This window comes from Carcharodon carcharias, chromosome 16 (genome assembly GCF_017639515.1).
Source record: "Carcharodon carcharias isolate sCarCar2 chromosome 16, sCarCar2.pri, whole genome shotgun sequence".
Classification (NCBI taxonomy): domain Eukaryota; kingdom Metazoa; phylum Chordata; class Chondrichthyes; order Lamniformes; family Lamnidae; genus Carcharodon; species Carcharodon carcharias.
This window is the reverse complement of record NC_054482.1, coordinates 36,743,780-36,764,300: the sequence shown is the minus strand read 5'-3', so window position 1 is coordinate 36,764,300 and position 20,521 is coordinate 36,743,780. Positions and strand designations below refer to the sequence as shown.

Below are 20,521 nucleotides of genomic sequence, written 5' to 3'. Positions count from 1 at the left end.
GTCCCTATCAAACACTCCCAGGACAGGTACAGCACGGGGTTAGATACAGAGTAAAGCTCCCTCTACACTGTCCCCATCAAACACTCCCAGGACAGGTACAGCAGGAGTTATAATCATCATAACTAACAGGGCATGGCTGCCACTCCTGATTTTGTTCTCACTCAACTGGCAGTGGAAAGGGGACAGCAGATATCCTCAGGAATTGAGATCTTGCTGCATCCTCAGGGATGTTCAGGGAAGCTGAAGCTAATGTCTCATCCGAAAGGTAGCACATCCAACAGTGCAGCATTGCCTCTGTGTCATACTGAGAGGATCAGCCTGCAATACGTGGTCAAGTCTGTGGAATTGGACTGAAACCTTCAGACTCAGAGGCTGCTCAGAGAGCCACACTGACAACCATAGGAATGAGAGGAGACCAGTCAGCCACCCAAACCTGTTACTACATTTCACGAGAGCATAGTCGATCTGTGACCTAACTTCATACACTCGCCTTTGCCCCATATCCCTAACTTTCCCAGCAAAAATCTATCAATCCCAGAATTAAAATTACCACTGGAACAGCATTAAGTACATTTGTGGAAGGGATTTCCAAACTTCTGCCACCATTTGTAAGTGTATTTCCTAATTTCATTCCTGAATGATCTTTCTCTAATTTTTGACTATACCCTTTCATCCTAGGCTCCCCAACCAGCAGAAATAGTTTCCTTCTATCTACCCTCTCTGTTACATACATAAGAACATTAGAAATAAGAGCAGTAGACCATTCTACCCCTAGAGCATCTCACCAGACAATGTGATCATGGCTGATTGGATTGTGCTCTCAGCTTCACTTTCCTACCTGTCCTCCATAACCCTTGACTCTCTTATAGATCAAAAACCTGTCTAACTCAGCCTTCAATATATTCAGTGACCCAGCCTCCAATGCTGCCTGTGGATGAGAATTCCAAAGATTAATGATCCTCTGAGAGAAGAAATTCCTCCTCCTCTCTCTGAAATAGAAACCCCTTGTTTTGAAATTGCGCCAATAGTTTTAGATTCCCCTCTGAGGGAGAACATCCTCTCGGCATCTACCCTGTCAAACCCCCTCACAATCTTATGTGTTTCAATATGGTTGCCTCCCATTCTTCTAAACTCCTATAACTATTAGTCCAACCTGTTCAACCTTTCCTCATAAGACAACCCCTTCATCCCAGAAATCAGCCTAGTGAATCTTCTCTGAACAGCCTCCAATGCAAGTATTCCTCCTTAAATAAGGAGGTCAAAACTGTGCACAGTGCAGACTCACCAGTGCCCTGTACAGTTGTCGCAACATTTCCCTATTTTATATTCTACCCCCTTTGCAATAAAGGCCAACATTCCATTGCCTTCCTAATTATTTGCTGCACCTGCATACTCACATTTTGTGATTATTGATAAGGACACACAGATCCCTCTGTACTGCAGCATCCTGCTGTCACTCCCCATTAAATAACATTCTGCTTATCTATACTTCCTGCCAAAGTGGACAACCTCACATTTTTCCACATTATATTCCACCTGCCAATTTTTTTCCCACTCACTTAACCTAACTGTAATCCTTTGCAGACTTTTTGTATCTTTCTTACAACTTGCTTTCCTACCTATTTTTGTCTTGTTGGTAAATTTGGCTGCAATACATTTGGTCCTTTATCCAAGTCATTAATATAGATCGTAAATAGTTGAGGCCCCAGCACTGATCCCTGTGGCACTCCACTAGTTACAGTTTGCCAACCTGAAAATGGCCCATTTACCCCAACTCTCAGTTTCTTGTTCGTAGCCAATCCTCTATCTACATTAATATATCACCCTCCAACACCATGAGCTCTTATGTAATAACCTTTTATATGGCACCTTATTGAATGCCTTTAGGAAACCCAAATACACTACATCTACTAATTTCCCTTTATTCACCCTGCTTGTAACATCCTCAAAGAACTTAAATTTGTCAAACATGATTTCCCTTTCAAAAAACCAGGTTGACTCTGCCTGATTGTGTTATGATTTTTAAACTGTTCTGCTACTACCTCCTTAGCAATGGATTCTAAAATTTTCTGAATGACAGATGTTAGGTCAGCATGCCTTTTGTTTACTGCTTTCTGTCTCCCTCCTTTCTTGAATAGTTATGTTAAATGTTCAGTTTTCCAATTTGCTGGAACCTTTTCAGAATCCACAACATTTTGACAGATTACTATCAATGCATCCATTATCTCTGCTGCCACCTCTTTTAAGGCCCTAGGATGAAAGCTATCAGGTTCAGGTAACTGGCCAGCCTTTAGTCCCATTAGTTTTTCCCATTCCTTATGCGGTTTCTAAATCTTTCCCAATCTCCTGGCCTACCACTAACCTCAGCATTGTATGCCTATTCTTTCAATTTGATACTGTCCCTAACTTCCTTTGTTAACTAAGGATGGTGCATCCTTCTCATACAACTTTTCTTTCTCAGTGGAATATATCTTTAAAGGGGGTTTAAGACATTAGCTTTAGACCCACATTTCTCACCCTCAAACAGAATGTGAAATTCTATCATGTCATGATCCCTTTGTATGAGGTCATTAATTAATCCTGTCTCATTACACATTACCCACTCTAATATAACCTGCTCTCTGGATGGTTCCAGGTGTATTGTTCTAAGAAACTGTCCCAAATTTACTCCATGAAATCATCCTTTTCCAATTTGATCTGTCCAAGCTTTATGAAGATTAAAATTGCCCACAGTTATTGCAGTACCTTTCTTATAAGCCCCAATTATTTCTTGATGCAGTACCTTTCTTACAAGCCCCCATTATTTCTTGATTTATATTCTGTCCTATCATGCCAGAGGGCCGATAATCTACTCCCACCAGTGACGTCTTTCCTTTGCTATTTCTTTTCTTTGCCAAAGCTGATTTTACATCTTGATTCTCCAAAGCAAAATAATTTTATTGTTGTACTGATCTCATCCTTTATTAAGAGATTCATACCACCCTCTTTTCCTTTCTTCCTGTCCTTCTGAAATTCCACATACCTTTGAATATTCAAGTCCCAGCCTTGGTCATCTTGTAACCATGTCTCTGTAATGGCCATCGTGTCATAGTCAGTTATTCCTTTTTGTGCTTTCAGTTCATTCATCTTGTTACGAATACTGCATGCCTTTGTTTCTATCTTTTTACCATCTTTCCCTACTCTGACCTTATTTGCCGATGCACTCTTATATGTTTGTACCCTCTCCACTTTCCTGTCACATTCTGGTTGTCATTGCCTGTACTGCTACAGTAAACTCTCTCTTCCCCCAGTACTGGTGCCAGTTGTCCAGGAATCCAAACCCCTTTCTCCCACACCAATCTTTGAGCCACACGTTCAACTCTCTGATCTCATTTACCCTACGCCAATTTGACCCTGGCTCAGGTAGTAGTCCAGAGGTTATTACCTCTGTGGCTCTGCCTTTTAACTTAGCTCCTAGCTGCTGATACTCCCTTTGCAGAATTTTTTTTGCTAGTCCTACCGATATTATTGGTAACCAAATGTGGACCATGACAACTGGATTCATCCCCTCCCACTCCACTGCCTAGTCCTGAGGAGATGTCCTTAACCCTGTCCCAAAATATCTTAAACATGCCAATCAAATCACCGCTTAATCTTTTAAATCCTAGGGAATACAGCCCTCGGAGTCCTGGTATCATCCTGTTAAATCTGCACTGCTCTCCCTCTGAGGCCAATAAATCCTTCCTGAGGCATGTTGCACAGTAACTCTAGGTGTGGTCCTACCTGGGCTTTGTATAACTGAAACATGATTTCAACCCCCTTATATTTCAGTTCTCTGGATATAAAGGCTGACTTGATTAGTCTGTTTGATTAAAATGTCATGAGCAGGTAAACAGAGCGGGCAATCAGCTGAAAATTTTAAGCGTGTTCAATCACTTTATCCTTAATTATAGGCTCTGGAAATTTTCTGACAACAGATTTAATCTAACTGGCCTATAATTCCTTGATTGCCCTGCCTCGCCTTTCTTAAACAACAGTGCACAATTGTACAAGTAAAGAAGAAGTTCCCAAACTCAGAAAACTTTAGAAGATTATATTTGGGGCATCGACAATGTTCTCACTGACTTTCTTTGGAACCCTGGGTTAGACATTTGGCCCTTGGGATTTTTTACTCTATACTGCCATTATTTTCTTCATCACTCTCATTTTGCCTCTGTTAATTTTGGTGAATCCCTGTCCCTGATTCAATATTCATTCATTTGGGATGTCTGACATGTTGACCATTTCCTCTCCAGTAAATATTGATGCAGGGTAAATAATTATTCAACATGCCCACCATTTCCTTACTTTCATTGACAATATCACCATGCTCACTTTTCAAGTAGCCCACGTTCCTCCTGACCACCCTTTTTTCCTCATAGAATTGCCAGTGGACTTGGTGTTGATTTTAATTCCCTTGCAAGTTTTATTTTTCATACCCCTTTTTCTACCTCTTACTATCTGTTTAGATACTTGTTGCTCTTCTCTGTATCTTTCCCATTCACCAGGGTCTGTGCTATTTTTTGCAATTTTGTCCGATGATTCTTTTAGTTTTATGTTGTCTTTTACCTCCCCAGTTTTCCATGGCTGTATTTTTGGGTAAGTAGAGCTCTTGTCCCTTAGGGGTATTAACTGGTTCTGTATCACATTAAATTCTTTTTTTGAACACCACTCACTGATCTTTTGTCATTTTCCCCATTAACAGATTTGCTCAGTTTATTGTGGACTGTCTCTCTCTCATCCAATTGAAGTCAGCCTTACCTAAAGCTAGAATCCTAATAGCTGTTTCACGTTTCTCCCTTTCAAACGTCATTGAATCGATTATATTAAGATGTAAATATATATGTGTTCACACACCATTCGGCTGTTCACTAAATGTGCCTCATTCCTCATTATTAAATCTGATATGGCCTGCCCCCTGCTGGTTCTGGGACATATTGCTGCAGAAAGCTACTCCCAACACACACTAGAAATTCTTACCCTTTCTGACTTGTGTTCTTCTGGTTACCGCAATCTGTAAGGAAGTTAAAATTCCCAGATCTGTACACAACTCCCACTACTAACTGAAAACCTTTCCTATTTCTTAATTCTATCCGTAAAGTCTCCACTACCTGCTCACCCCTCCCTATAATCTCTGTTATCATTGAAGTAATTTCATCCTTAATCACAAAGGCCACTCCTCCACCTCTGCTGGTTTCCCAATCTTTCCTGGTGACATTATAAACCTAGTAGATTTACTTCCCAGTCCTGACCATCTTGCAGCAATGTCTCAGTAATGGCCAATATGTCATAACCTCCAAGTTAAATTTTCACCTACATTTCATTCAATTTCTTCCTTATACTCTGTGGTTATCTAAGGAATGATTCTTTGGGTCACACACCCTAACCTGTCCTTCAGCTGTAACATTTAACTCACACATTTCTCATTTCTCTCTCCTGGTTTAATGACTTTACTCCTTTTAGTTTTTTCTTTGTGATGCTTAAAGCACAATTTCTGGCTCTTACTCTACTCTCTTCACTCCTGTTTGTGTTAAAATGATAATCAAGACCTTGTTTTTCCACCTGAGCCCTCCCCCACTGACTAGTTTCAAGTCCCTGGGTCCTCTCCATTTCTCTGTTTCACTCGGACCCTGGTCCCAGGCCAGTTCATGTGAAGCCTGTCCCAGTGGTTTCTTCCTGTCCCAGTGCTGGTGTTAGTGTCCTATGGAATGGAAATCCTCTTTCCCACACCCCTCCTACATGTCCACCTCCTGAATCTGGTTATCTGTTTATCTTTTTTCCAAATTACTCTTGGCTTGGTTAATAATCCAGAAATTATAACCTGTTCATTAATTTAGTTCGCAGTTCTTGGTGCTGTTCAAATCGGTCCTTTTATCTGATCTTCCTGGTGTTTTTGGTCACAACTGAATTCTCCTCCTGAAATATGCTCTCAAGTCAATGTGAGTTATTCCTCACCCAGTCACCAGATAGACAACAGACCTTGTGGAAATCTCGATCCTGCTTACAAATGATGGTAACTACCACCCCCCCCCCCACCATTATTGAATCCTATGCAACTACCACATTATACAGCCCCTCATCTCCCACTCCCTCCTCCCCTTTGGACAGCCTCCTGCTCCAAGAGTCCATTGTCCACATTCAGCCTGTCTTTCTGACAGTCTCCATCTCTCTCCTCACAGGTAAATAGTACATTGTACCTGTTGGATAGAATCCATTTCTGCAGTACCTCATTCTCTGTCTCTACTGGGATCCCCTTATTCTGTACGTTAACATTCACACCAGCCCCATTCTGACCCTGAACCTCTCCACGAGGCGAGACTGAAATCTGGAGCAAACAGTCCAGATACTGCTCTCCCTCCCTTTGTGTCAGAGTCTCCTCCACTCACACTCCAGCTCAGTGACTCTTTGCTGCTGTTTTTTATCTGTTGGCTTCTCAGGCTGTCTCCCTTAGGAGACTCTCTCTGGAACTCCCTGAATCTTTCTCTCATTCACTCTCTCTCATTCTCACTCTCTCTGAAACTCTCTGGCTTGCCCTAGCCCTCTCTCACCCTCTCACACCCTCACTCCTCTCTCACCCTCCTCTCACACCCTCCATCACACCCTCCCTCACACCCTCCATCACACCCTCCCTCACCCTCTCTCACCCTTCTCTCACACCCTCCCTCACCCTCCTCTCACACTCTGTCTCACCCTCCTCTCACACTCTGTCTCACCCTCCTCTCACACCCTGTCTCACCCTCCCTCACACCCTCCCTCACACCCTCCCTCATGCCCTCCCTCACACCCTCCCTCACACCCTCCCTCACGCCCTCCCTCACGCCCTCCCTCACGCCCTCCCTCACGCCCTCCCTCACGCCCTCTCTCTCACCCGCTCTCTCACCCGCTCTCTCACCCTCCCTCTCACCCTCCCTCTCACCCTCCCTCTCACCCTCCCTCTCACCCTCCCTCTCACCCTCCCTCACACCCTCCCTCACACCCTCCCGCACACGTTCCCTCACCCTCTCTCAGTCTCACACCCTCCCTCACACCTCTCACCTTCTGTCTCACTCTCCCTCTCTCTCTCTTTCTCTCTGGCTCTCTCCACCTGTGTCCATCTCTCTCTTTCTCTCTCTCTCTCTCTCTCTCTCTGCCTCTCAATCTCTCTGACTCTGCTGCTGCTTTTATCTGTTGGCCTCTTTCATTTTCTCCCTCAGGCTCACTTTCTCTGACTCTCCAAGGTTATCCCTGTGATTAAGAGTTGGCAAGAGGTGAGTTGAGAGGTTGGCAGAGCATTCCCAGACTATGGCATGAGGCTTCTCTGAATGTGCCATTCTGATAATATTTTGTATTCTCCCCTGTAGGTTTACAGATTGTGTTGAAGTCCATCATTAAGGCAATGGTCCCTCTTCTCCAGATCGGCCTGCTCCTCTTCTTCGCCATCCTCATGTTTGCCATCATTGGCCTGGAGTTCTACTACGGCAAGCTGCACCTCACCTGCTACACTAACAATACTGGTGAGTGCTGCCAGGAGAGCCCTCCACCAATCACAATCCAGGAGAGCTCTTGGCTAATCACAAGCTAGGAGAGCCTTTGACCAGTCATAGACTAGGATTACCCTCGGCCACTCACAAAACCGGATACCCCAAGGTCCCTCACAAACCATGAAGGCCCATGACCAATCACAGACCAGGAGGGCTCACAGCCAATCACAAACCAAGAATGTCTTCGGCCAGTCACAAACCAGTATGGCACTCAACCAGTCATAAACCAGGATAGACCTTGGACCAGTCCCAGACGAGGAGGGGCAGAGTGTATGTAAGCATATAGGAACTGGGTTTGAATGCAGATGTACTAGAGATGGAGCAATGTGGATGTAACCTTGCAAGGATGGGGATGGGGACTTTGGGGGGGTGGGGGGGGGGTTGGTGGAGAGTTGCCCTGAATGAACATGCACAAATGATTTATAGGAAGCTAACAGACACACACAAGTATGACTGGGAAGTGACCGGACATCCCCGCACTCACTTTGATGATACTTTAGATCGCTGGGTGCGCAGACACACTTGTGTTAACTGAGTGAGACTTGGGATTTTGCTTCATTTGGGCTGCCTCCTCTGCTACAATACAGCAGTGATTACATTTCACAAAAAGTGTTTTATTAGGTGTAAAACTCTTTGGGACATCCTAAGATTATGAATGGCACTATAGAAATGTAAGTTCTGACAAATGTAACGTTATGAACTTGTCTTTGTAATTCACCCTGACAGCCGCAGAAGAGCTGGAACTGCAATTCCCCTGCGGCACTCAGGAACCAGCCCGGCTCTGTCCAAATGGTACGGTGTGTCAATACTGGATTGGACCCAACGCTGGCATCACCCAGTTCGACAACATCCTGTTCGCACTCCTCACAGTCTTCCAGTGCATTACCATGGAGGGCTGGACCACAATCCTCTATAATGTAAGTTAATGTCAAACTGAGGTTGGTCTCCTTAGAGCAACGAAGGTTGAGGGGAGGTTTAATGGAGGGGTTCAAAATCAAGAAAGGTTTTGATAGAGTAAATAGGGAGAAACTCTTTCCAGTGGCAGGTGTATCGGTAACCAGAAGTCACAGGGGTATCAGAAGGAAGCTGTTGTGACCTGGAAGGCGCTGCCTGAAAGAGCGGGAAAAGCAGATTCAATCAGAACTTTCAAAAGGGATTGGAAAAATACTTGAAGGGGGAAAAAAAATGACAGGGCTACGGGGAAAGCAGAGGAGGACGACTAACTGGCTAGCTCTCTCAGAGTGCCAGTGCAGGTGTGATGGTCCAATTGAGCTCTTTCTGTGCTCTTTCATTCAGTGGTTCTGTATGCTGCTATCATGACCACTGACGGAAGTCAAAGACTAAATTTCCCCACCAGCCCCAATCCATTAGTCCCTGGTGTCAGTCTGGTATCTCAGAATACTGATATCTCATTTTCTCAACTCCCAAAACAAATCTGGAACTTTCAAATTGCCCAATCGGACAGTTAAAAATCCTTTTGAAATGTCCTGCACTGCGGTTTCATAGAATTTCCTTAACTTCCCTCCCTTGCCAGTACTGAGGGAGTGCGGCACTCTCAGAAGTGCCATCTTTTCAATTACACGTTAATGTGAGGCCACGTGTGTCTGCACTTCAGATAGATGTAAAAGAAAGTCCCATGACACTATTCCAAAGAACATCAGGGGAGTCCTGCTCAGTGACCTGGCCAATAATTTTTCCTCAGCCAACATCAGTCAAACAGATTATCTAGTCATTATCTCATTGTTCTTTGTGGGGGCTTACTGTGCAAAAGATAATATTACAATAGTGTGATGATAGTTTTTGTGTGCTTTATTGGCTGCAATGCTCTTTGGAAAGACATGAGGTAGTGAAAGGTTCTATATAAATGCAACTTCATTCCCTTTCATGAATGAATATAAAACACAAGGTTATTTTCTGGGACTTAATGATTGACATGGTCAGTGATTAACATCTCTGTGGAACATTCAAGGCAGTAGCTGCAGTGTGTTGATATAATGATGTTACCTAATCAGATGCTGTTCATTCTCCAAGTTGTGGCCATTGGTTAAGGGTTATTTCACGTAATGATTGTTACAGTTGCCATCACAGTAACCATTGAAAGAACCTGCTCCTTGGACCCCAGGCAGGCAAGTACTCATTGAATGGATTCCGTGATAGTATGTCTCAGGGTGCAGGACATGAGCAACCATTGAAAAACAGTCCAGCCACACATCGAAAATCACTGAACCAATTCACTCCTGGTGAAACTGATACTAGCCGAGGCACACTTTCTCTACTGCAGAGTGAGGACCAGTGGAACTGACTAACACTGCCTCTCACTGATCAGTCACTGACTGCACTGACCCCATTCACTCAGCGCATTCGCTGATTCCACATTATCACCCTGCTGACCCCACTCAATGGGCAAAATCATCACAGATTCATACTAAATGCTGTAGCGGGCCAGAAAAAGGACATTTTACCCACCCGGCCGCAATGGCAGATTTTCGCACCGTATCTTCCCATTCGCAGCATGTCCCTCATAGCCGCTAGATTTGTCAAGGATGGTGATGACATGCAGTCCAGGCACCGGAACCTCATCTTCAGCATCCCGATGGACTGCTCTACCTGGTTGTGAGTTGCAGCATGAGCCTCATTATAACATTGCTCTGCTGCAGTCTGAGGCCACTGCACAGGTGTCATCAGCCACGGCCTCTGTGGGTAGCCCTTGTCCCCGAGGAGCCAATCCTGCAGCCTCTGTGGACCCTGGAAGATGTCAGGGATCTGTGAGCGACTCAGGATGTAGGAGTCATGGACACTCCCTGGAAACCGTGCGCAGACCTGCAGGATGTGTTTGTGGTGGTCACACACCAGCTGCACATTCAGCGAGTGGAAGCCCTTGTGGTTGACGTAGTTGACCACTTGTTGCCACAGAGATCTGAGCGCCATGTGAGTGTAGTCAATGGCACCCATCACCTGTGGAAAATCTGAGATCTGGGCAAATCCCAGCGCTCCTGTTTCCTGGCTTTCCTGATTCCGGGCAAAATGCACAAAGTTGTGTCCTTTTGTGAAGATGGCAACTGTGACCTCATGGATGTATTTGTGGGTGGTGGATTGTGAGATCCCACAGAGGTCACCTGTGGAGCCCTGAAAGGAGCCACTGGTGTAAAAATTGAGCATCGCTGTCACTTTCACAGCCACTGGCAGTGGATGCCCTCCATGTCCCCGTGGCACCAAGTCCTGCAGCAGGTGGCAGATGTGAGCGACCAGTTCCCTGGACACGCGCTGTCTTCAGTGACCCTGGTTCTCGGTCATCTACAGGAATGTCAGGCGGTGTCTATAGATTTTGGGTGTCGCTAGGCACCGACCAGCGATGGCTGTGGCTCTTCAGTGGCTTGTGTGGGAGCCCCAGCCGCCCCTTCTTCCTGACAGTGCTGCTCCTCCCTTTGCCCAGCCAAGAGCCTCAGTCACTTCCCTCCATCGTCTTCTCTCTCTGTAATCTGCAAGGCATACAGTTAGGTCACTGGGCTCCATAATCCTGATGTGCTCCTCCCGCAGGATGAGAGACAGAGACAGGTGGTTAACATGGGTGCACTAAAAACCTGTCCTGGTTAAGTCTGAAGGCCCCTTAACACATCCCGGAGAGTGCTGGCCACCACTTGAATGGCCAGAGATTAGTGTCCTGCATGGCTGCCCAAAACCCCACCCTCCTCCGCCCCACTCCACCTGACCGATTGGCAGCAGCTTTGCCCATTGGACTGCAGGCTGTGGTCTCAGCTCAGGCACAGACATTCTCCTAACCCGCACTGCAAAGCTGCTCTGTTAGCTTGGACCATGGAGGAGACTGGTCCAAACCGGGATGATGACATTGCAACGGGCTGTGAGCACCTCCAGCAGCGACTGCTCCATGACCAGCTTTAGTGAGGAGATTGTACAACATGTGCAGCCATCCAACTGTTCTGCAGCCTCTGGCCAAGGGGTAAAAAGCTCTGGAGCACTTGGTGGCACTTTGATGTCTCTGTGTTGCTTGAGTGGGAGGATAAGCTAGAGGCCCGATTCCAATCATACCAATGTGGCTGTGCCTGAACTGTCTCAGCAGCAGAGGAATGGTCATTTTATACACGGTGTCCCTAATGTGTGGCTCTTTCCCTCCCGCTCCCCCACCCACATGTTCTTGCGCACTACCATCAGATTGGGCTGTCTTGCCCCCCACAGCTCGCCCCAACGGCAGTGCAACCCTTGCACCCCAACCGGCCCCACTTGCAATGCAGACTAGACCCCTCCAACTCGCCTCAACCCCAGTGCAGACTCCCCCCTCCCACAACTTGCCTCAACAGCAGTGTAGCTCTTGCCCCACCAACTCGCCTCAGCCGCAGTGCCAACCTGCCCCCTCCCAGCTCGCCCCACCTCAGTGCAGACCTGCCCCCCCAACTAGCCTCACCTGCAGTGCAGACCTCCCCCCACACAACTCGCCTCAACGGCAAGGCTGCCCTTGCACCGCACTGTCAGCCAGCTGGGAAAAAGCGATGTGCCTGTGCCCTCACCTGAATGCGCGATGCCTCACCCTTGAGGTCCATTAGGCGGCCCTGGTGAGCACTGCCCAACCTCACTGTGCACTCACCTCCGTGCTCCCCTCGAAATGCAGCCCGCCAGGTGCACGCCTTATCAATGCAATCACGCTGACGGGGGAGGGGAGGGGGGTGGGGTGTTGATCTGGTGGGCTGGGCTGGGCCGAAAATGAAATGCAGATGTTGCAGATGAAGTTCCCGACATGTGGCAGGGGGAAATGTGGCCCACCATTGCCAGGCAGAACGGACGAGTGCACCTTCGTTTCACAATGTCGTGAAACCGATTTTTAGCCTTCCTGCCGTATTGTCCCTCGCCAAGACGCCCAAAGCCAGCGGGCAAGAATAATTCTGTCCATTGACCCCACTCAATGACCCCCACTCAATTAAAATGCCCATTTTTGCAATCCTTGCCTGAATGTACAAACTGAATCTATAATGGGGCAACAGTGCTGTTACTTCATCTAATTGATAATGTTTTCCCTTTAAATGTTGGCCATACCTGTTATGCAGGTCATATTTGTGCATCTGCATCAAACCAGGGCAGCTGATTACTACCACCCTGTAGAATCTACTTGTACACAAGAACCAAACATCTTCATTTTGTCTGCATTGCTATTGACGTTTGCAATCAGAATCTTCAGCATCTCATTTCTCTTTGTTTGGCTCACTCCAATTTTCTCATCCTACGGAATATCGCTGAACTCCCACAAACGATTAGCTCTCTCTCCTAATGTGTGAGGAGAACGTCTTTAAGTGATGACTGCTGCTCTCTTAACTAATTCCAGATTGAATTAGGGTTTAAAACTACACAAAGAACCAAGGGATTTTTTTTTTCTCTGGGTGCCCTTAGCAACTTGCAGCCAATGAAGCAGGGTTGGAACCTGCAGCCAATGGACCGAGAGGATTGAGAGGCTGTTGCCAGGTAGCCCATGGTAACTTGCAGCCAATGAGCCAACAGAATTGAGAGCTTTGCTGAGACACCCTTTGTTGTTTGGAATAGACAAATCTCTCCAGATAGCCATTCAACCTGTGGAACACTGGAGGCTGGGAGAGACTCCCCAGGTACCAGGACCATTCAGTTAGACTCTGACTCATCAATACCCTAACACCATGATTCCCGCTGCTTATGGGAAGAAAGGCCTCCTGACATCACCCCTGAACAGCCAAGCTCTAGTTTTAAGATTATGTCTCCTTGATCTGGATTCTCCATTGGAGGATATAGTTTCCCTCTATTTACCCTCTGAATTCCTTTAATCAGCTTAACCTCCTCAATTTGATCAACCCCTTCATCTTCTATACTCAAGGGGATGCAAGGTTAATCTATGCAAGCTATATAGTTTGATGAAACATTAATAAGTCAACCTTAACAGGTATGGGAGGAATCAACCAATAAGGGACAAGCACCAATGAAAACTACCAATTACAAGCAGCAGTAAGAAAACAACCACTGATGAAAATAAAGAGGGTGGAGATAAAATGAAACCACTTTGGTTTGTCAGCCAGAGAATGGTTTAGAAATACAGCGCAGAAACAAGATCTTCAGTCTTGTTTGTGTTTATCCTTTGCAAGAACAGTAATCCCATTTCCATGTGTCTCTTCTACTTTCATTTCATTTTCCTTCATTCATCTAATCAATCCAGTCTTACACATTTTTATAGTTTCAGCTCAATCACTAACCCTGGAAGTGAATTCCACTGTCTCATCTCTCCCCTTATGTCAAGAGGTTTCTTCTGTCCCCTGCCCTAATTACATATTTAATGTTTAATTCCTGTCTCCTCATTTTAGAGCTCTTCATTACTGGAAATAGTTTATTGCAATCCCATCCCTTCATTATTTTAAATACCTCTATCAAATCATTACGTGATCTTCTCTGTTCCACTGAAAACAGTCCCAGGTTTTTGAGTCTTTCTTTGTAAGTGTCTTGCTTTACAATGTGTTGTGCCCTCCCTAAAACCTCAATTTATACATATGTAAAATGAATAATCTGTACACTCTCCAGTCCCACTGATGCCAATCCCATGTTCATATTTACAAAAGCAATCACTTATATTTCTGTCACACCTTTGATGTAATAAACCATCCTAAAGAACTTCTCAGGAGTGTTATAAAACAAAATATGACATTGAGTTATATAGGGCGATATTAAGTTAGCTGACCAAAGGCTTGCTCGCTAAGATAGGTACACAGATAATACACAAAAAGAGACCAAGAACTACGTGGTGAGACACAGTGAACTATACAATGAGACACCGAGGATTAGATTGTGAGGGACTGAGAACTATCCATAAAGTCTTAAGAAATAGGAGCAGCAGTAGGCTATTCATCCCCTTGAGCCTGCTCCACCATGCAATCAGATCATGGCTGACCTGCTTGTGGCCTTCACACCACCTTCCCACCTACCCCACTCCACTCCCCCACCCCACCCCCAATTATTCTTGACTCCATTGCAGGTCAAAACTCTGTCTCACTCAGCCTTGAATATATTCAATGACCCAGCCTCCACTGCTCTCTGTGGAAGAGAATTCCACAGACTAACAATCCTCTGAGAGAAAAAATTCTTCTCAGCTCCATCTTAAATGGGAGATTCCACATTTTGAAACCATGTTACCTAGTTCGAGAGACTCCATGAGGGAAAAACATCTTCTCAGCATCCACCTTGTCAAGCCCCCTCAGAATCTTATATTTTCAATAAGATCACCTCTCATTCTTCTAAACTCCAATGAATACAGGCCCAACCTGCTCAACCTTTCCTCATAAGAGAACCCCTTTATTCAGGGATCAACCTAGTGAACCTTCTCTGAAATGCCTCCTTGCAAATATATCCCTCCTTTAAATAAAGAGACCAATACTATATACAGATCTTCAGGTGCAGTCTCACAACTGCCTGTTAAGTTGTAACTAAGCTTCCCTACTTTTATACTCCACCCTCCTTACATTAAAGGTCAATATTCCATCTACCTTCCTAATTACTTGCTGTACCTGCATGCTAACTTTTTCTGATTAATGTACAGTGACACCCAGATCCCTCTGTACCGCAGGATCCTGCAATCTCTCTCCCCTTCCACTTAAAGAATATTCTGCTTTTCTCATTTCCTGACTCCCCAAAGCCAGTCCACCATCTACAAGGCATGTGTCAGGAGTGTGATAGAATACTCCCCATTGCCTTGATGATGCAGCTCCCACAACATTCAAGAAGCTGGACACCGTCCAGGACAAAGCAGCCCGCTTGATTGGCACCACATCCACAAACATTCACTCCCTCCACCACCCTGCACAGTAGCAGCAGTGTGTACCAGATGCACTGCAGAAACTCACCAAGGCTCCTTAGGCAGCACCTTCTAAACATGACTGCTACCATCTAGAAAGACAAGGGCAACAGATACATGGGAACAACACCAACTGAAAGTTCCCCTCCAAGTCACTCACCATCCTAATTGGAAATATATCACCGTTCCTTCACTGTCACTGGGTCAAAATCCTGGAATTCCCTCCCTAACAGCACTGTGGGTGTACCTACACCACATAGACTGCAGCAGTTCAAGAAGGCAGCTCACCACCACCTTCTCAAGGGCAATTAGGGATGGGTAATAAATACTGGCCCAGCCAGCGATGCCCACATCACATAAATGAATTTTTAAAAAAACCTCACCTTTTACCATATTATATTCCATCTGCCAACCTTTTACCCAGTCGCTTAACCTGTCTATGCCACTTTGCAGACTTTTGTACCCTCGTAACTTGTTTTCCAACTTACTTTTGTATTGTCAGCAAATTTGGCTGAAATACACTCAATCCCTTCATCCAGGTCATTAATGTAGATCGTAAATAGACGAGGCCACAGCAATGATCCCTGTGGCACTCCACTAGTTACAGTTTGCCAAGTTGAAAATGACCCATTTATTCCAACTCCGTTCTTGTCAGTTAGCAATCCTCTATCCATGCTAAAGTATTACCCCAACACCATGAGCTCTTATCTTGTGTACTAAACTTTTATGTGGAACCTTACTGAATGCCTTTTGGAAATCCAAGTATACTATATCTATTGGTTCCCCTTTATCCACCTTGCTTGCTAGATCCTCAAAGAACTCTAATAAATTTGCCAAACACAATTTCCCTTTCATAAAGCCATGTTAACTCTACCTGATTGTATAATGATTTTCTAAATATCCTGTTGCTACCTCCTTAATGATGGATTCCAGCATTTTCCCAAAGACAGATGTTGGGCTAACTGGCCTATAGTTTCCTGATTTCTGTCTCCTTCCTTCTTGAACGGAAGTGTTACATTTGTGGTTTTCTAATCTACTGGGCCTTTCCAGAATATAGGGAATTTTGAAAGATTACAACCAATTCATCCATTGTCTCTATTACCCACTTCTTTTAAGACCCTAGGATGCAGGCCTTCAGGTCCAGGCAACTTGTTAACATTTAGTCCCATTAGTTTTCATAGCACTTTTTCTCTTGTGATTGTGAATGTTTTATATTCCTCCCTCCCTCTTGTTTTACTTCTATTCTTGGCATGTTTTTTGTGTCCTCTACTGTGAAGACGGATACAAAACATTTGTTCAAAATCTCTGTTCTTTCCTTGTTTCCTATTCTTAATTTCCCAATCTCATCCTCCAAGGGACTAACTCTCACTTTAGTAACTATTTTACTTTTCATACATTTGTAGAAGCTTTTACTGTCTAATTTTATATGTCTCAATAGTTTTCTCTCAATCTCTAATTTTGCTCTATTTTTTTAGTCATCCTTCGCTGGTTTCTAATTTTTTCCCAATCTTCTGGCCTACCACTAATCTTTGCAGCATTGTAAACCTTTTCTTTCAATGTGATACCATCCCTCACTTCCTTAGTTAGCCACAGGTGGTGCATCCTTCTCATACAGCCTTTTTCAATAGAATATATCTTTGTTGAAATTTATAAAATATCTCCTTAACTGTCTGCTACTGTCTCACCTTTTAACCTATTTTTACATTCTACTTTAGTCAATTCTGTCTTCATATCCTTATCATTACCTTTATTTAAGTTTAAGACACTAGTTTTAGAGCTACATTTCTCACCTACAAGTTGAATGTGAAATTCTATCGCGTTATGCTTACTCTTGCCTAGAGAACCCTTTACAATGATATCATTGATTTATAGAGTCATATAGGTCTTTAGCACAGAAAAAGACCTTTTGGCCCATTGAGTCTGCACCGGTTAAACAAGTACCTAACTATTCTAATCCCATTTTCTGGCACTAGGCCCATAGCCTTGTATGCCATGGCTTCGCAGGTGTACATCCAAATACTTATTAATTGTTATGAGGGTTCCTGCCTCTATCACCCTTTCAGGCAGTGAGTTCCAGATTCCCACCACCCTCTGGGTGAAAAAATTCTTCCTCACATCCTCTCTAAACCTCCTGCCCCTTACCTTAAATTTATGCCCCCTGGTTATTGATCCCTCCACCAAGGGGAAAATTTCCTTCCTGTCTACTCTATCTATGCCCCTCATAGTTTTATACACCTCAATCATGTTCCCCCTCAATCTCCTCTGCTCCAGGGAAGATAACCCCAGTCTGTCCAATCTCCCCTCATAACTAAAACCCTCCAACCCCGACAACGTCCTGGTAAATTTTCCCTTCACCGTCTCTAGTGCAATCACATCCTTCCTATAATGCGGATTCCAGAACTGCACACAATACTCTAGCTGTGGCCTAACCAGCGTTTTATACAGTTCCAACGTAACCTCCCTGCTCTTATATGCTATGCCTAGGCTAATAAAGGCAAGTATCCCATATGCCTTCTTAACCACCTTGTCTACCTGTTCCACTGCCTTCATCCTGTCTCATTAGACATTACCAGCTCTAAAATTGCATATTCCATGGTTCGCTTGAGAATGAATTGTTCTAAGGAACTGTGCCTAATACACTCCAGGCTACCTTTGCCAATTTAAATCTTTATGAAAATTAAATATCCCACAATTATTGCAGTACTTTTCTTACAAGCATCATTATTTCTTGACTTATATTCTGTTCTATAATGTAGCTACTGTCAGGGGGCTGCTAACCTACTCCCACCATTGACTTCTTTCCTTTGGTATTCCTTATCTCTTCCCAAGCTGGTTCAACATCTTGATCTTCAAAAGCAAGATCATTTTCACTGTTGTACTGATCTCATACTTCATTAAGAGAGCTATCCCACATTCTTTTCCTTTCTTCCTGTCCTTCTGAAATGTAAAATATGCTTGAATATTCAGGTCCCAGCCTTGGTCACCTTGTACCCAGGTTTCTGTAATAGCCATCATATCATACACAGTTATTTCTATTTGTGCCATCAATTCAGTCATCTTGTTAAGGGGCCACATACTTTCAGATAAAGAGCTTTTAACTCTGTTTAGCATTTTCCCTATACTGATCTTATTTGCTGATGTCCTCTTACATTTGTATGTTCTGTCCTTTCCTGTCGCCCTCTGGTTATCATTACCCATCATTACTCTGCACTATTGCCTTGCCTTGTCCTTTAACTTTCTAATTCTTCACTCAGTGAACCATTATTTACAGCCCTTCCTGTAGCCCTAGTTATATGACATGATTGGTCCTAGCACAGTTCAGGTATTTTTCTTTATTCTTTTGTGGGATGTGAGCATCACTGACAAGGCCAGCATTTGTTGCCCATTCCAAATCGTCTTGAACTGAGTGGTTTGCTAGGCCATTGCAGAGGACAATTAAGAGTCAACCACACTGCTGTGGGTCAGGCCAGACCAGGTAAGGATGGCAGATTTCCATCCCTAAAGGACATTAGTGAACCAGATGGGTTTTTACAACATTCGATGTTAGTTTCATGGTCACCATTACTGAGGCTAGCTTTATATTTTTGATTTATTAATTGAATTTAAATCCCAGCAATTGCTGTGGTGGGATTTCATGTTCCTAGGGCATTAGCTTGGGCCCCTGGGTTACCAGTTCAGTGACATTATCACTACACCACACTGTCTCCCTGACTGTCCCAATGGTGCAAATCCACCTTTCCCAAGTACTGGGGCCCGTGAATCAAAATCCATTTCTCTTGCTCCAATCTAGTCCTGCTATCGTCCACACAAGCTGAAAGAACATTAAACCTGTTGGACAAGTTCAAAGGCTACGGCTCCTTCGTTGCCACATTCTGGAAACCCACACCTGCCTCACTTGCAGTCACAACCCTTGTCCCTGACCATGGAGCAAATTGGTTTGAGAGAGAGAAGAGTGGGTCTAAGACTAGCATTTGACTCTCTGATCTAACTTTCTCTTTGCCAATTTGAACATGGTTCTGGCAGTAATTCAAGTACCCTTTTGTAGTTCTTCTTAATTTAGCCCCTAGTTGTTCACACCCCTTAAACAGAACTTCTCCCCTAGTCCTACCGATGTCACTGGTACCCACATGATCATGACAATGAGATCCTTCCCTTCCCACTGCAAGTTCATCTCCATCCCTGAGGAGAAGCCCTGAACTCAGGCACTAGACAGGCAACACAATCTTCAGGACCACGGCTTCAGAGCAGTGTCTATCCTCCTAACTATACTGTCTCCTACTACAATGACATTCACTTTTACTCCCCCACCTGAATGCCTCACTGTCCCATGGTGCCGTGGTCAGTTTGCTTATTCTCCCTGCATTCCCTGCTCTCGTCCACACAAGCTGAAAGAATATTAAACCTGTTGGACAAGTTCAAAGGCTACAGCTCCTTCGTTGCCACATTCTGGAAACCCACACCTGCCTCACTTGCAGTCACAACCCTTCTCCCTGACCATTGAGCAAATTGGTTTGAGAGAGAGAAGAGTGGGTCTAAGACTAGTATTTTAAACTTAAATAAGGGCAATTATGAAGGCATGAAAGCACAGCTGGCTAAAGTGACCTGGCAAATTAGGTTAAGGGATAGGTCAGTAGAGATGCAGTGGGAGATGTTTAAGGGGATATTTCAGAATACACAGAATAGATCCATTCAAATGAGAAAGAAATATTGCAAGGGGAGGACTCATCATCCATGGCTAACTAATAAATTTAAAGATTATGGGCGGAGTTTTCCCAAATTTGCACTGTATGGTAGCAGGCGGGTAAAACAACGTTTACCCACTGGTCACGATGGGGGGTTTTCACACCGTATCATCCAGAACCCACCTCATTATTTATACACTCCCAGGAAACACGCCATTTCCATGGCAGGTGGGCTCTCATTCGCTCCCCCCCCGACCATCACCCTGCTGCTGCATCACGCCGGGCACCATGTTTAAAGCCCACAAGTACACATCCCAGTGCTTTCAGCTCACCACTGCTCACGAAAAACATGGCCCTGAAACTGAAGAAGACAGCAGGTTCCAGGTTCAGTGTGACGTCCCTCGAGCGACTTTTGGATGCCATGGAGGCCTGCCGGGATGCCCTCTACCCCCGCTCTGGCTGCAGGATGGACAGCGGTGTAGCCAACC

General features: G+C 44.8%; 1 protein-coding gene across 1 annotated transcript in view; it reads left to right on the top strand.

Moving 5' to 3' along the window:
• LOC121288931 (probable voltage-dependent R-type calcium channel subunit alpha-1E) overlaps positions 1-20,521 on the top strand; it is a 1,066,831-nt gene that overhangs the window by 329,682 nt on the left and 716,628 nt on the right. The window contains exons 5-6 of the mRNA XM_041207798.1: positions 7,359-7,511; positions 8,265-8,455. Coding sequence (XP_041063732.1) covers positions 7,359-7,511; positions 8,265-8,455 — 344 coding nt within the window. The remainder of the gene's footprint in view (positions 1-7,358; positions 7,512-8,264; positions 8,456-20,521) is intronic.